The sequence below is a fragment of the Lissotriton vulgaris genome, chromosome 1_1 (genome assembly GCF_964263255.1).
Source record: "Lissotriton vulgaris chromosome 1_1, aLisVul1.2, whole genome shotgun sequence".
Classification (NCBI taxonomy): Eukaryota; Metazoa; Chordata; class Amphibia; order Caudata; family Salamandridae; genus Lissotriton; species Lissotriton vulgaris.
The window spans coordinates 805,483,585-805,499,650 of NC_141685.1; the positions used below are offsets into that span (position 1 = coordinate 805,483,585).

The following is a 16,066-nucleotide window of genomic DNA, read 5'->3' on the forward strand; positions in this document are numbered from 1 at the left end:
CTGAATTTCACTCACCCTGCGGGCCGATGTAATGGCCACGAGGAACGCCGCCTTCCAGGACAGGTGCTGAAACGCAGCCTTATGAATAGGTTCAAAAGGTTCCTTCATCAATCTGGACAGCACCAAATTTAATTCCCATGAAGACGAGGGAAGCCGGACGGGAGGAAACACTTTCTTCAAGCCTTCCAAAAAATCTTTGATCACAGGGATCTGGAAGAAGAAGGCCTGTGAAGGGCATTTCCTGTAGGCAGTCAGCGCAGCGAGATGAACCTTAATGGAATGAAAATTAAGGCCAGACTGCGCCAAATGTAAAAGGTACGGAAGGATGACATCTTCCTTACAGGTCGGTGGATCATAGTTCTTGGACTTGCACCAGATGCAAAATCTCTTCCACTTGTACGCATAGGAAGTCCCAGTGGAAGGTCTCTTGGCTTTCTTCAGTATGTCCATACAATCTGCAGGGAGATTCAAATGGCCATATTGCAATATCTCAGGAGCCATGCCGCCAAACTCAAAGACGAGAGATTGGGGTGCACCATCTGCCCCCCGAACTTCGTGAGAAGGTCCTGCCGGCACGGCAGCCGAATGTGAAGAAGGAGAGACCGGTGAAGCAGGTCCGTGAACCACCACTGCCTGGGCCATTCAGCGGCAATCAGTATCATCCGCGCCCTGGACTGGGCCAGCTTGATGAGCACTGCCGGAATCAGGGGAATGGGTGGAAAAGCGTACAGAAAGCTGTTCGACCAGTTGATCCATAATGCATTCCCCAGCGTTCCCTGCTGGTAGTACCTGAATGCGAAATCTCGGAATTTGCTGTTTTCGGCGGTAGCGAACGGTCTGGAGTGCCCCACCTGGCGAAGACGTCTCCGAGCACTTCGTCGTTTATGACCCATTCGTGGTTTTCCTGGATCAGTCTGCTCAGTGCGTCCGCCTGAACATTCTGCACACCTGGTAGATGAGTAGCCGTTATCGTCAGTCCTCTGGCAAGAAGCCAGTGCCAGATCGCCTGCGCCTCCTGTGACAGGGTGCGCGATCTCGAGCCTCCCTACTTGTTGAGGTAATACATCGTGGTCGTATTGTCCGTCTGTACAAGCAGAGAGTTGGTCTGGAAGGATGGATGAAAGGCCTTCAGTGCCAAGTGAACAGCTCTGAGTTCCAGAAAATGTATGTGATACATGGACTCCTTCTGGGACCACGTTCCCTGGATCTGTAACTCCCCAGAATGCGCTCCCCAGCCGTGGAGAGAAGCATCCATCACGACAGTCTGAGTGGGAATGTCCTTGTGGAAGGGAACCCCCTTGAGGAGATTCTCCGCTGAACACCACCATTTCAGAGACTGTAGAGCATGCAGAGACAGTCTTATCTTGTCGTCCCAGTTTCCTCTCCTCTGGTCCCACTGATCCTCCAGACACTCCTGCAGCGGTCTCATGTGAAGCCGTGCGTATGGCGTTAGGAAGATACAGGAGGCCATCGACCCCAGTAGAGAAGACACCGTCCTCACTGTCATAGATGGAGCGGTCATAAGAGCCTGAGCCTTCCGAAGGAGTGATAAACGTCTTTCCTCCGAAGGAGACACGCTTGCTGACAGCGTATTGATGGAGGCTCCCAAGTACTGTAGGCATTGGACCGGAGTCGGGACAGACTTGGACATGTTGATGTGCAACCCCAGCTTGTTCAAGAGAACGGACGTCTTCTGGAAGTGCGCTTGAGCTTCCGAGAAGGAGGATGCCTTGATCAACCAATCATCCAGGTACGGGTAGACAAACACCTTGTTCTTTCTCAGGTGGCCGCTACCACTGCCATGCATTTGGAAAAGGTCCTGGTCGCAGACTTCAGCCCGAACAGTAACACTGTGTATTGATAGTGATTGGCGCCGACTTGGAATCGCAGGAACATCCGGTGTTTCTGTGCAATGGGCACATGGAAGTATGCATCCTGTAGGTCTATCGCGCACAGCCAGTCTCCCCTTTGCAGTTGAGGGTAAATCTGGTGCAACGACAGCATGCAAAATTTCTCTCTGCGAATCCACTTGTTTGCTTGTCGCAAATCCAGAATAGGCCTGAACTCGTTCTTGTCCTTTTTGCGGACCAGAAAGAACCGTGAGTACAGACCTTTTTCCCTTTGAGACAGAGGGACGTCTTCTATTGCCCTTTTCCTTAACAGGGTATCGGCCTCCGCCTAGAGCTCGCGCAGCTGAAACTGCGAGCAAACCAGTGGAATTGCTGGAGGCGGGCTGGTGAACCGAAGACTGTATCCATTGCAAACAATATTCAGCACCCACTTGTCCTGAGTAATTTTTCTCCACTTTGCCAGAAAATATTGAACGCTTCCCCCCACCGGAGTGGGTAACGGATGACGGGGAAGTAATCGCTCAGGGCTTAGACCCGGCCTGGCCTTTGGTCGCGGTGGCAGACTGCTGACCACCCCTACCCCTCTGACGTTTCTTGAAGGGCTTTCTCTGGAACTGCTGCTGCTGCTGTTGTTGTCCTGACTGCTGACCTCACCCTCTGCCCTGCGCCCCGTACCGTCTCTGGAACGGGCGGAAGTTCTTCTTCTGGTCCTTGGGCTTCTCCAAGCCCACAGCCGTCAGAGTCTCAGCCTCCGCCTTCATGCGGGCCATCTCATCGTCGGCGTGTTTCCCGAATAGGGTCTCGCCCGAGAAGGGAAGGTTGGCCACCCTCTGCTGGGCTTCAGGTTTCAGTGACGTCAATCTGAGCCAAGCGTGGCGCCTCAGATTAACTCCATGGCAGTATCAGTGGGCTGCCAGGTGCGACGAGTCTGCAGCTGCGCTGATCAGCTGGTTCGACACCAGCAATCCCTCATTCAGGATTTCCATAAAATCCTCCTTCTCCCGCGGGAGGAGGTCGGCGAACTGTTGGAGGGACTCCCACAGCGCCCGATCATAGCGTTCCAACAGCGCAGATGCACTGGCAGCCTTCATGGAGGTAGCGGCCTTCCCGCATACCTTCCTGCCCGCTGAGTCCCACCAGCGACTCTCCTTGTCCGGAGGCACATTTGAGGACTGGGTGGTGGCGTGTTGCTTTCTCGCCGCCGTCACAATTACGGAATCCGGAACTCTGGATCCACTCGAAGGAAAGCCGGGTCCGCATCTGGAGCCTTGTATTTCTTTTGCAGCCTGGAGGGGGCTGCCTTTGCCACCGCCGGAGTGAGGAAGAGCTCCATGGCGGGTTCCACTAATCCAGGCACCAAGGGCAACAGAGGCCTAGATAGGTGCTTCTTGTGGAGAGTCTCAAATATTACGGAGGTCATAGGCGTTGGCACAGTCAGTTGAATGCCCAGCTTGCTCGCACCCCTCAACAAGACTTCCTGAAAGGAAACCATGTCGTCCACCGGGGATACCCTCGTCCGAGGGGATTCTGATAGAGTTGGTGAATAGTTCCCTGCGCTGGACAAATCCGTGCTGTACCTAGACCGACCCCTCCTGCGGTGTCGTCTGGATCTCGTCGATGAGCGACGGAGACTCCTGGATCTCCCTCTCCGTCCAGAGAGGGAGATCTAGGTCTTCTAGGCCTTGGGCGCTCCGCGGTTGCTTGCGGTGGAGCCTGCGGTGGTGGCCTGACCGGGGACCTCAGCCGAGGTGCCCCCTTAGGCTGCGTAGAGAGGTGCGTCAGTGAGATCGACAGCTCCTTAGGCAGTGGAGGAGCAGGAGGAGGAGGAGGAGGAGTAGGTGACTTCGGCTTGGGGGGCGAGTACACCACAGACTACACCGAGCCCGGTGACTCCCTCATCTTCTTCCTTGGTGTAGGCGATCGAGAGGCAGCTCCCCCCTGTCGGTGACCGACGTCGCCGTCGTGCCCCGGAGGATCTGGAAGGACTCTTGGCTCCAGAACGCCTTCTGGAGGCTGATCTCTTCCTCTTAGGCGCCAAGCGCCTCTTCGGTGTCGAAGAACGCCTCCTCGACGCCGACGAACGTCGTCTCGACGTCGAAGACCTATGCCTCGACGACGGGCTTCGCCGCCTCGACGCTGATGATCTGCGCCTTGACGTCTAATGAGACGTCGGCGACCTCCTTCTCGACGCCGATCGTCGAGTCGAGGGCGAGCGCCGACGCCGTCGGGAATCCTCATGACGTCGAAGTGTCGACGACGACGTCGAAGGTGACGACAACGATGATGACGGCGACCTAGACGGCGGTCTTGTCAGTCCCCTCGACGACAAATGTCGACTCGACCCAGAGCCCTGGGGAGACGGGGAGCAGATCGCCGTCATGCCTCTCGACGCCGTGGTCGGTGCCATCGCCCTGCACGGAGAACGGCGACGCTTTTTTGCCTTATTGACGCTGGGGACCCCCAGAGGCCCCAGCATGGGCAGAGGAAGCAGATCCAGCATGGCCAGACCCTCCTTGACTCTGCAGCCTTCTTTCTTCCAGTCCTTGGAGCCTGATCTTCCTTCTGTTTCTCAGGGTCCTGGAGGAGAAGGTCTGGCAAATCTCACACTTCTCTGGTAGATGACTAGAAGGGAGGCACAGGATACACACAGGGTGTGGGTCCGACCTGGCCTTCTTCCTGCAGCACTCCGGGCATTTATCAAACAATGCTGGCATTTTTGACAAAAAAGGAGTGCTCAGAATACTAGAAAATGAAGAGGGCACCAAAACACGTCGAGTGTAAACACTCACACACTTTAAAAGTGAAAACTTCTTACAATAAACCCAAAAAAGGGAGAGCTCAATGCTCCAGCGTCCTGCTAGCAGGAGCCGGAAAAAAGAACTGAAAGTAAATGGGACCTTCTGGGCATTCTGGGATACTGAGAAAGTTCTAGCAAGTTTTCTTAAAGGCACGGTATCCCTTTTTGAGCCACATAATGGCAGCCTATGGGGCTGGTCTGTCCTCCCCTTCCTCTCTATCATTCCAGAGGCTTTGTTGGTAAAAGGGGAAGTTTCTCTCTATGAAGAAAACTTGGCAGGCTGTGCTGTTTGTGGTTTTGGTGGAATATCTAGTTGAAGTACTGGACAGTGTAGCCTGTGGATATAGGCTGCATTATATGTCTTTAAATTCTCTGTGCAGGACTGCATTTTTAGACACCTTAAGAGATTATTTTTGATTGCTCCGGGGTCCGCGCTCATGAGCGGGACTATTCACTAGATTATGACTATACACAGATCACCTACTACAGAAGGACATTTGCAGAAAGTTCCTCTACCAATACACGAGAGGAGGGACTGACAGAAAGGAGGTGGAAGTAAAAGTCATGTTTCTACCAGATATGGAGACTGGTTACACAGCAGCACTCCTCCCAACCATAGATACTTCTCCTTTCCAGGTTGAAGTGCTGGAGCCTGCCATGGATTAGGGAAGTACCAGGAGCGAGAAGCACTGGGGGAGGGATGTATATTTGCATGCATTTGCATTAAGTTAGCAGTACTTGCAGGTGTATTTAAACCTGCCTTCCTTGCCTCTTTCATTAGCTTGTGGCACCCTTCTTTTTGTGTATTTTGTACAACAAGGGAACCCAAACAAGTTGGCCAGGGATCTTGGGAGTCAATTATTTTCAACAACAGTGGTTACCAGAAATTGAGATGGAAACCAAAGAATTAATATAGACTCAATCGTAGCTATATTTCATGGACATGTCCAGCCGGACAGAGGTCTAATATTTATTTGTAAATTATAACATAGTAGTACACAAAAATACATAAACTGGGACACAGTCATGTGTCCTACTTAGCAGATAGAGTGCAAAACATGGGGAAAAAAACAAACAGGGGGCTCAGGGAAAGCTTGATTTGTTTTACAAGGAATATCCAGTGTTACAAAAACAAATCATTACCAACACCTTTACATCAAAATGAACTAAAGTTTCTCTGCGTATAAGGTTTATTAAGGTGTTGACGGCGTTTCAATCCGTTTAAAAGAATGAGCAGATCATCATCAGGACATTAATTCCATGCCTGTGAATTAGAGCCTCTTTAGCCTAGAGGAAAAAAGGGGGGGGGAGGGGGGGAGGAAGGATATAGAAGCGAAAGGTTAGGAATTGGTAGAATTCCGGGGAGATTAACGTGGAAACAGTCACTGCAAACGAATTTGGGGTGATACTGATGGACATGCATCCAATAGCAAGGACAGACTATGCCAGTGTGAGGCGTGATGGGGGAGTTCCAAGTAGTGCGTAAAACATCTTCATAACACGGAGTGCGAACAAGAGGATGCGCGAAGAAGGTGGAGAGCGTGCAGTCAGCCACAACGTTGTGCCTGGTTTAGGTGGTGAGGATTACTCATTGGTATACTGTGTCGATGTATACGGGGCGTGTGAACTGGTAGGAAGAATATGTGTGAGCGATTGGTACATAGGCAGTAGCCTATCCGCGCAGAAGGGTTCTACACGCATGTTAAGTGAACACATGCCGCATATAGTGATCGTGTGGAACAGTCAAAAAATTGCAATCATACCCAGCGCATTTAGTATGGATTAATCACAGTGGGGCGGTTGGATGGATCGACGTGAAGTATTAACATACGTGATGGTAATCATAGTGTAATCGATCAAGCGGTATTAACTGCAGCAGCTAAAGGACTCAAGAAAACATTTTAAGGGCTCTCATGACCATTTATACACGATATCTGTTCAACAGCTATTCAATGCATTAAAAGTTGACAATGCTAATTGGCATGTATCCACGGCGGTCATGATACCCTTCTTTCTGTGGACACAGCTTAAATTGCTGAAGAAAATAATGAATAGGTTGTTTCCGGGCTGTTAGCTTCCTTTTTAGAGCGGACCAGCTGGGTGAGACGGGCGGGTTGATTATCTCATGACTCTGCCTGTAATGGAGTGTCCACCCTACTCCTGGAACTTGGAGGTTAAGCAAGAAGTCTCAGATTCTTCCATTGTGGCTTAAGTGAAGTTTGGTTGCGAAGCTGTTTGCCTGGTTAAACTCTGATCGTCTATTAATTCACACTGCCTGAAAGAGGCTTTGACCTTGTAACAGTAGTCAACTGCTCCTAGTCAAGAGGAAGCCTTGGAAGCAGATATTGCTGATCCCATTGTAAATGAGTGGTGCTTTAAACCCTTCAGAGACTTGACAGTAATTCTATTTTTGGCCGAAACTTCACATAAAGAGTGACGCTTGAATAAAATTAAGTTATTGCGTCCCTTCCAAGTTGTTCAACCACCCCCCCCCACCCTTTCTTTCCACTTCTTTCAGCTCCTCTATTAAGCGACGTAGAGGCAATGTGGTTTGTAACGAAGTGGTAGGAAGCAGCTGCAGTACACTTTGCCCCTGCTCTCGCCACCTTCCTATGCCTCTTAGAGCTCCTTTTGATCCAGCGATCGTCAGATAAATTGACATGCCTTCAACAAACACTGTGAAACAAGCACCCCAGTCTTACGGTGTGTTGCTGGCTACGGTGTGCTACAATGGTTCCTGAAAGTCCTTACTCTGCGGCCATGCATGGTGGAATCAGCCGCCATGCTCAGTCTCCGTGCCACAGTTCAGATGGAGACGCGAGCGCCATCTTGTACTGCTGCTTCCCAAGTGGACCAAGCCTTCTAATCGTCGGCCCCCAAAGCATGGCATGACGGGAGCTCTACATGGCCGCCTCTCCAGTGTTAAGAAGAAGAAAAAAAAAAGCCCACCAGGGTAGTGTGGACAAGCAACCATGGCAAAATATATAGGTAAATTAAATTGACCTGACCTCGTATACATAATACAGTACTCATGTAAAGCACTCCTGTGCCCTCAGGCAGATTTTGTGCTATATTAAAAATACATGCGAGTGAGGGGTGGGTGGTGGCACCGATGTAGATGGACTGAAAAACGATGCACTCTTACAGAGTGCTACACTAGAGAGTAAACAAGATTATAGCAAAAGAAAAGCAAGCATCCTCCGAAAGCAGCCGCAATAGTGAAATAAAATGAAGTGTTGTCTCCATGAAACGCGTGCCATAATGGAGTGAGAAGTGCCGGTTTAGAAGGTCAACCACAAAAAGCGTAAATTAAAATAAGATTGTTTGAAGCACAGAATCTGTGAAGCGTGTACTGCACCGATTCAACAAAACACATCAAATACTTGAGGGAAGTGCCCGATTACATTGACGCACGGCGGTCGTGATTCATGTGCCGTGCTAAGTGGGTAGTGCTTGGTCCGAATGAAATTATTTTTTAAATGCTCCAAACACGTGAAATACTATGACACAAGTGGAAGAGGACAAGTCCTGAGGCGTTACTGCATGGACGTTAACATTTGTTAAAAAGGTGGGACAAACATGAAACATTAACCACTTACAAGCAAAGTTTTTTTTAAAGGACACCAACATAAGCCAATCAAAAGCTGAAGGCATGTTGTAAGTCCCCAGAGTGAACAGAGAATGCTACAAAGACAGTGCATGCACTCTGCCAAGATTCAACCTAAAAAGCACGGGTTTATGCAGGTCAGTACTGAAGCGCACCGGAAGATTTAGAGACATTCAAAATACAATAGCAGATGATACAGTTGAGCTAACCCAGCATTCAATACACGACCGCATGAGCTGCTCAAAACCAGCCACACGGTGCACTGTTGGAACTACCAGCATCTATCGCGAAAGCAGAGGCAGCTGCAGGACAACTATATTATGTATTAGCACAGATAGCGTAGGATTCCACAAAATAACAGTGGCGATAAGTTGCAAAAATCTTTGTTACGTTGCACCCAGGAGTGAGGTTCTGCTGTAGAATTGTAAGAGTCTAATTTCTACAGTATTAAGAACAGATACTTGCCAGTATGGCAATTAGTAGCATTGGAGAATAACAATATTGGAGTCAGATTATGGGACTGGTTGCTTTGCTACTAAGGCACATTAACAAAGCAGGGTGGAATTTATTGCAAGCACATTTTTCTAAAATAAAGACTGGAGTAATGCCATGCCCGGTTTCAGCTAAAAAAAACCAGTAGATGCAAGGATTTAAAACTCACTTTTTGTCTTTTAGCTGCTTCTCCACCTGGGTTAGGTACTCCCAAGGTTGCTCCGACTTCTTCTTACACATTACAAGAACGGTGTCCGTCTTAATCTACGAACAGGGATAAAAAAAAACTTAAAAAAAAAAAACATACGGGCAAAGGGAGAGTTTTCTATTTTAACAAGTCAACTCACTATACTTCTTCCATAATATTTATTGCATTTGTCCATGGAGAATTCAAAGATTAAAATATATATATACATCACTAAACAAAATAACATACGAGTCGGGAATCAGGCAGAGATATACACAAAGGAAGGAGATATCACCAAACGTACTTGGAATGAAGGAGGTGGAGAAATGAAAAGAAAAAGGGGAACAACAAAGGAAGTGAAGTAAAAAAAAACACGAGCAAGAAAAGGAAAGTACTAAGGAGCAGAATGACGAGACAAAACTGGCAGATGGATAAAAGGGCTTTCAACACCATGGTGAATGTAAGACACATCTATAAAGGTTAAACTAAAAAATATGCAGCCATTTGTACAATATACTAGTGCTCTGTTGGTGAATAACATAAAAAGAAGCAAGGCAGAATGAGAACAGGAATATGGTGGCAAAGCAAAAGTATACAATGGTTTGATTTTGAATCCATATTAAGAACTTTGAAAAAAATACATTTCGTTTGTGATGCTCTCAAAGTAAACAGCAATATCGAAAAGAAAAAAGACGTGCAGAACGTGAGGAGAAAACATGGCAAGGCATGAATACAGAGAAGAGAGATGAAGTATAGAAGTATGAAGTATCTTTGCCTTAGTTGAAAAGGGGGTGATTTGTTGTGTACAGTACTATTACAGCCACCAAACACAGGCCGGAAATAATCAAAGATTGGAGAAGGAAATAAATCACATTAAGAATGAGGAAAAAATTGAAAAAAAGATGGAGATGGCCTTGGTGAAGGCAAAAGCCAGAGAGAAGGAAGGAGTACTTTTTGAAATCTTTAATAGGTTAAGGGATCAAAAGCAAGCTGTCAGACTCCATTGGAGCCATGGGGCACACAGGTTTAATAGGCCTCGGTTGAGGTGATTTGGTTTGCCTCGAGTCCTGGGGCTGATTTATTACGACTTTGAAAACAGAACATTAAGTACACCCCCTTGGCACTTGACTCACAGGTAGCGGGGAAAGCAGTCCAAGGCTTACTCAAGGAGGTGGTGGAGAGGTAGAGACTCAAATCAGAGTCTCTCACTACAGTGCTCAATAAATCAGTAAACCAATGCTTTATATTAAAAAAATATACTTTAATCTATACCAAATCATGTGCTACACAAATGCAGGATTAATAATACAAAAGTCACCCACTTCACTATCGGGTCACTAGGGCCACGCTGGCACGTTTACTTCCTTGGTGCTTGCGTGAGTGAGTCGCCTCAAGGCCCAGATGGGGGTAGCAAAGAGCGTAAAGAAGGCATTGTCTCGCCACTACCACTTGCAGTACCAATCTCTAATTCATCCAAAGCAGAAATGTCGATCTTTCAGCAGAAAGCGTCATACATTTCAAGTGATGACCCCTCACCTGACTTGGAAGCTGGCTGTTGGAGACAACAGCTTCAGGTCTCAGTAGAATAGTCCTGGAACAGTGAATCAGGATTCCAGTCCACATTTAAACCACGTTCGTTTATGTATTCCCTTAGCACAGTTCTATGCCTGGTTCGAGGGTGTTCCGACGTCTTGTGTATCAATCTGCAGACACTCAATCTACAGTCTATCTCCATGTCTCCGCAGGAAGCATGGATGTGGCAAGAGTATTGTATTCGGAGAATCCCACAATGGAGAACAAAGGGAAGAGAAGTCTTTAAAATGTGCATGAGTATTTTGTGAGTGACAAACCCAGGTGAATAAAAGACAGGTCATGGTCAAATGATTACGCTTCCCTTTTCAAGACATGGTTGTCTTCTACCCAACTAAACCACCCATAACCCTGATGGAGGAGATACCTGAAGGGATAATAAGAGCAGACCTGACAGAAGGGTCACCAGTCATCCCAAAATGTATAGGTTAGGGACTCCTACAAGATTCATGAACATCTGCAATCTGTACAGTCTGGCCGGCTAACCCCGACCTCTATTTTGTACATCATACCTACAATAGAAATTCAAGATGGTGTCCCCTGTCACTACGGTCAACCATGGTACAAACTTGATTCATCCTACCATGACCACATAGTGCCACACACAGTATACAAATTCACGGCAGGACCAAAAGGACATTACAATCTGCAGCAAACAGGTGACAAGGACTTTTCTAGCTCCGCAAATCACAACATAGTCAGGAGCGGACAGTCACAACTATGAAGGGCATTCATGTTGCCCACTACCCCTAACTACAGACCGAGCTAAGCCACGATCTCTGGGCAGACGTTTTGTGATGGCCAGGGCAATTTCAGACATGCAAAACATTTCAAAGAAGAAAAAACAGTATAGGTGTTAAAGTAAAACAGTAGGAAAAGGGAAATGGGCAACACAGGTTGAGAAATGGAGACAAAAGAGAACACAAGCTGGAGGGAACAGTGGAACTGAAGAAGACGAGCATGAAGTCAACAGATGCATTATGACTCACTTTCCTAGAGCTGCCTTCCGCAGAGATGGGCTTCAGAAGGTTATTGATAATTAAGGAATGATTCTTCCCATTCAAGTCCTTCACCAGCAGCTCAAAGGATCTGAAAAAAGACCACCAAACATTAGGCAGAAACCAATGCAACATACAGAAGGCAAGCCGTCAATAGCAAAAAAACTGGAGTTTTAAATATCTACAGATAGCTATAATGTAAATCACGGATCTAGAGAACCAGTTCAGACGACCACCAACAATTCACCCCTAACCACTCCACTACCCCTCTTCCCAGCCACACAAAACTTTCAAACAAATTTTTACTGGTAATAATGCCTTCCTATCTGTTAATGCCTCGTCAATTCAGACTTCTTCCAACATACCCCTAATGAAGAAGGGTTAAGTCAAGAAAGGCTCAAGATGAATGGCTGGCTCAAGCTAGTCCCATGGGGATCAGAGAGTCAAAATAAACGTGATACCTGTAAGCTTGGCTCAGCTCTATTCCTCCCTAATGCAGTGTTAAAAGACGACAACATAAATACATAAAAATAATAATAAAATAAAAACACGCTAGACACAGGAAAGTTGAATATACAAAACCTAAAATAAAGTTTTGTGCTATGTGTCTGCAGACAGACAGAGCTGCAATTCCACTTGTGCCACCCAGAATATCTACAATCTGAGAGCAAATTCTGCAGGAAGCTAAATTCCTCTTTGATTTGAAAGTCGATTAAATTGCCATAATGAATGTGTTGATGCTGTCCCTCTTAACTGTTTGTAAAGTCAGGGGTAAGCAATAATATTAATAACGAAATAGCTATCTGTCATATTTTGATATACCTAGTCAGATAAAATTAATAAATGAAACTTAGATTTACTGACCCTAGTGTACTAATTAGATTATTAAATTATTGCACAATAGTCATTGTGCTTTTAAAGTAAAAAGAGAGCAAGAAGATATTCAACCATAGGCTGACAAGAATCTAACCAGAAAACCGGAGTTCAAAAACATCATAATCCAGATGTAAGATTACTTTGAATTAATTTAGCTCTGAATCTGTGCTGTATAATAAAAACCCTTGCTTATGTCAGGGCCACTGGAATTATGATCGCGTAAGAGGTGCGTTTTTCCACACAATTGTGGCATTGGCCTCATTTGCCATAATATCCATCATCTGCTGCATAATCTGCAGATGTAAAAAGAAAATTTCTAGCTGAAACGGCTTAAAAGTTACTAAAAGTGCATTGAAACGTTGCGAGTAGAAAGCCCATTACAGAGGTTGCCTGGTCATCTTTCTGTTGCTTATTTCTTTTTTTGGGAGCTAAACGGGTACTAATGAGGTGCACCCGATACACAGATTGTGTAAAAATGACTAACTAATGAAGTAATACTATCATCACAAAATGTGCTGCATTACGCCACATTAATTTACCTTTTCTTGCTGTATAATTTACTCAACGCTTCCGCATAATTTGTCTCTCTTCTGCCGTATAATTCCAGTGGCCCTGACTTATGTAGGGTTTAGTAGACGATGTTACTCAACATAAAACAGCAATACAGGCTATTCGAATAGAGCCCATGATAAACGGACATTTCTTGGTTCACTTATAGCAGTGATGTCATGGCACCAAGGTATATAAACTTACTTTTGACAGATTTCAATGCAGTACAGTCTATTATATTAATAAACACATGGACAAAATCCACCCATACTGCATGGTCAACCTGGATTTTTCAAGCCTTTTGCTGGAACCTATGTTGGCTTTAGAGTTCTGTGAACTTTACCCATGTTGACTAGTAGTAAAGTGCCTTTACTCCCCCCTGAATATGGTTTAATTTGCATATTCATCTTTCGAGCACATTTAACTTGCCTGCAAGACCCTAGCAGGGCTCGAAAAATCATATAAATGTTACTAGACCTGCAGGTCTAGAAACGTTAATGATCTACCCATCCTAACTGTAATGTACTTGGCCCGTGAACTGGTCTCAAATTGTGTGATCCTAGGCAAGTATTTTGTCTTATGGTGCCGCCTTTTTCTTTATCACATAAGAGAGCCCCTTCAAATATGAAAGTTCACTATGTCTGCTGTACAAAAAAACTCTTTATTTACTAGACTAAATGGTTGGTCCATGTATAGCAAGAGGTCGAGCCCATATATAGGGTACAAATGATCCCTGACTTGCCTCTTATTTCACTAATAGCATTGTCATCTAGGCAGCAGCAGTAATGATTCCCAGTTCATGTTTAAAAACTCACTTTTCATAAATATATTACCAAAAGCATGATGTAGTAGTGCACTGTCATTTGCAGACAGCATATTTTCCATTGAAATGGCCAAAATACTTTCTCACTAACATGTGGTTTAACAAATGGTGCATAAACAATGTTTAGAAATTCATTTTTAGCAAAAGTATTTCAAATTTGCACATCACCAAGTACATTTCCTCATTTGTTTTGATCCTATAAAATTATTGTTTTCACTACAGAATTACACAAACATGTCTTCATAACTAGTGAAATATATTTGAAATGTTGAACAGTTCACTTGGCTTTTTCAGCTGTTAAAAAAAGGCTGACCTCTTACAGCCTTTATTTAACATGCTTGGCACATATTTACTTTACAAAATCCTCTAACTTTAGTCACAAAAAGAAAACTAAATGTAGGAAGAAAACTGACTTTTGACCTCTGTCTCTGAAAGCCAGCAAATGTGACAAGATAAAATTTAAAGGCATTTTTATTGCTCTTTCAATAAGTGAGCAATAAAAATGCCTTTAAATCTAGTCACATTTGCTCTGTTTTCAGAGACCACGGTCAAAAGTCAGTTTGTCTTACTATATTTACTTAAGTTAGAGGATTTTCCACTCACCCAAAGGGCAAGTAGTCCCTGAAAATATCTGGTCCTGAATAAATCTTGCTCGACAATGGGAGTGGATTTTTCGAGGCCTGCCTGATATATGGTGCAAAAAGTGCACCCAGAGCCTAAAAGTTAAAAGTCATTTAAAGAGACTGTAGCAACTTTTGTGCCATCCACTACAGTAGCCTTGCTCACTAAGCCACTGGAGTCAAGCTATCCTGGCTGAAGAAGGCTGATAGCCAGAAACCGGTCCTAGGATGCTTGATTCCGGTCCAGAAAAGACATGGCTTGGCAGTTCGGGCTGGACTGTTCCCATGAGGCACAGGGTCAAGACTGATTTGCATATGGCCATGTCTGAACTGGGGTGGCTTGGTGAGCAACAAAACAATGGATTAAACCCAGATCTGTGACTGGGGGTGAATATTTTGCCATTGTGCAACATTCCGTCCATCATCTTGTGTGTTTTGCTATCCACTACAGTAGCAGCGCAAACATGGCCTCGGGCCTACCATTGTAACCTCACTTCTGCAGTTTAAACCTGCAATGCAAAATGTTTACATAACCCTATGACCCGAAAAAAAGAAGAAAATCACCTTTTTAATTAAATATTAGTAAGTCACTCCTATGTAAGCCGTGTAGCCCAACAGGTGGGGCAAGTGTATTAAAAGGTAGGGCATTTAGAAAATTATTACTGCCATGTCCCTACAATGACAGGGTCCTAAAAGCAATTTTCGTTGTGGCAGGCCTAGCTCTCCTACAAAACAAGAACACGGATTAAAATACTGATATCTCAGATATAAAAGCAGCAAGAAAATTAACAAGCACTGGCGTTGCCAATAGGTTTCGCATTTGTAAAGTTGGAGCTATTGGTTTTGTAAATGACATTTTATATTTATATATCGTTATTGGCATTGTCAATTACCCAGAGTAATTGGGAATGCAGTTTGCCCTTCACACCCCTTATTCATAGCTACGTTTTTGGACTTGCCACTAAAGTGACTGGTTCATGTTCTGGTTTTCTGATGAGTGGCTCTTGCTTTCCTGCACTAGACTATCAAATGTTACTGGAAATGCTCAGTGCGGGCACAAAACGCAGATTGTGTCCTTGGCAGTGAGGACCATCCTTCCTTTTCCACAGCACTGCGATGTGAAGTGTACCTCCATTCTTAACACAACAAAAATTATTGACCAAATGACTGTAGTCCTGTTGGCTTTGTCGACGTTTGTCACAGATTAAAGGCATGCCACTGTATTTAATTCTGCTCCAGTCTGTGAATTATTGTTTACATGCTTCTCTCTTAGGTGGGTGAACAAAGCGCGCCTACATAGCTTTACAATTATAACCCCTTGTTAACCACGGTTGCCCAAGAACAAACCGCGAAGAGCTTTATTATGATTTCTTGTCACGCTTTCCATTTCTCTTGTGCAGCTTGTGTATCTTTATACTACATAGTTTGCATTAAAACATGTAAATATCTAGAGCAGTTTATAATTTGACGTGTTCCTCCGCTATTAACCGCTCTATTGCCCATGCATTTAATTTTATGCTCCGGAAATTACGAAACCTAGGTATCGTGCATGTTTTAAAATGATTTAATTCGGTAAAACCTCCCCGAGCCATGTTTTGTCTCGGCGATCCTCCTGCTTTACGAGTGTAGTACGAGGGGCAGGGTTGCGCGTGGAGGGGGAGGGGACATTGTCTTCGG

At 45.4% G+C, this 16,066-nt stretch overlaps 1 protein-coding gene across 1 annotated transcript in view; it reads right to left on the reverse strand.

The window, feature by feature from the left end:
- Positions 1 to 16,066, reverse strand: part of CACYBP (calcyclin binding protein) — a 67,954-nt gene that overhangs the window by 19,144 nt on the left and 32,744 nt on the right. Inside the window, exons 4-5 of the mRNA XM_086956664.1 lie at positions 11,513 to 11,612; positions 8,916 to 9,010 (exon numbers count right to left, since the gene is read on the reverse strand). Coding sequence (XP_086812790.1) covers positions 8,916 to 9,010; positions 11,513 to 11,612 — 195 coding nt within the window. The remainder of the gene's footprint in view (positions 1 to 8,915; positions 9,011 to 11,512; positions 11,613 to 16,066) is intronic.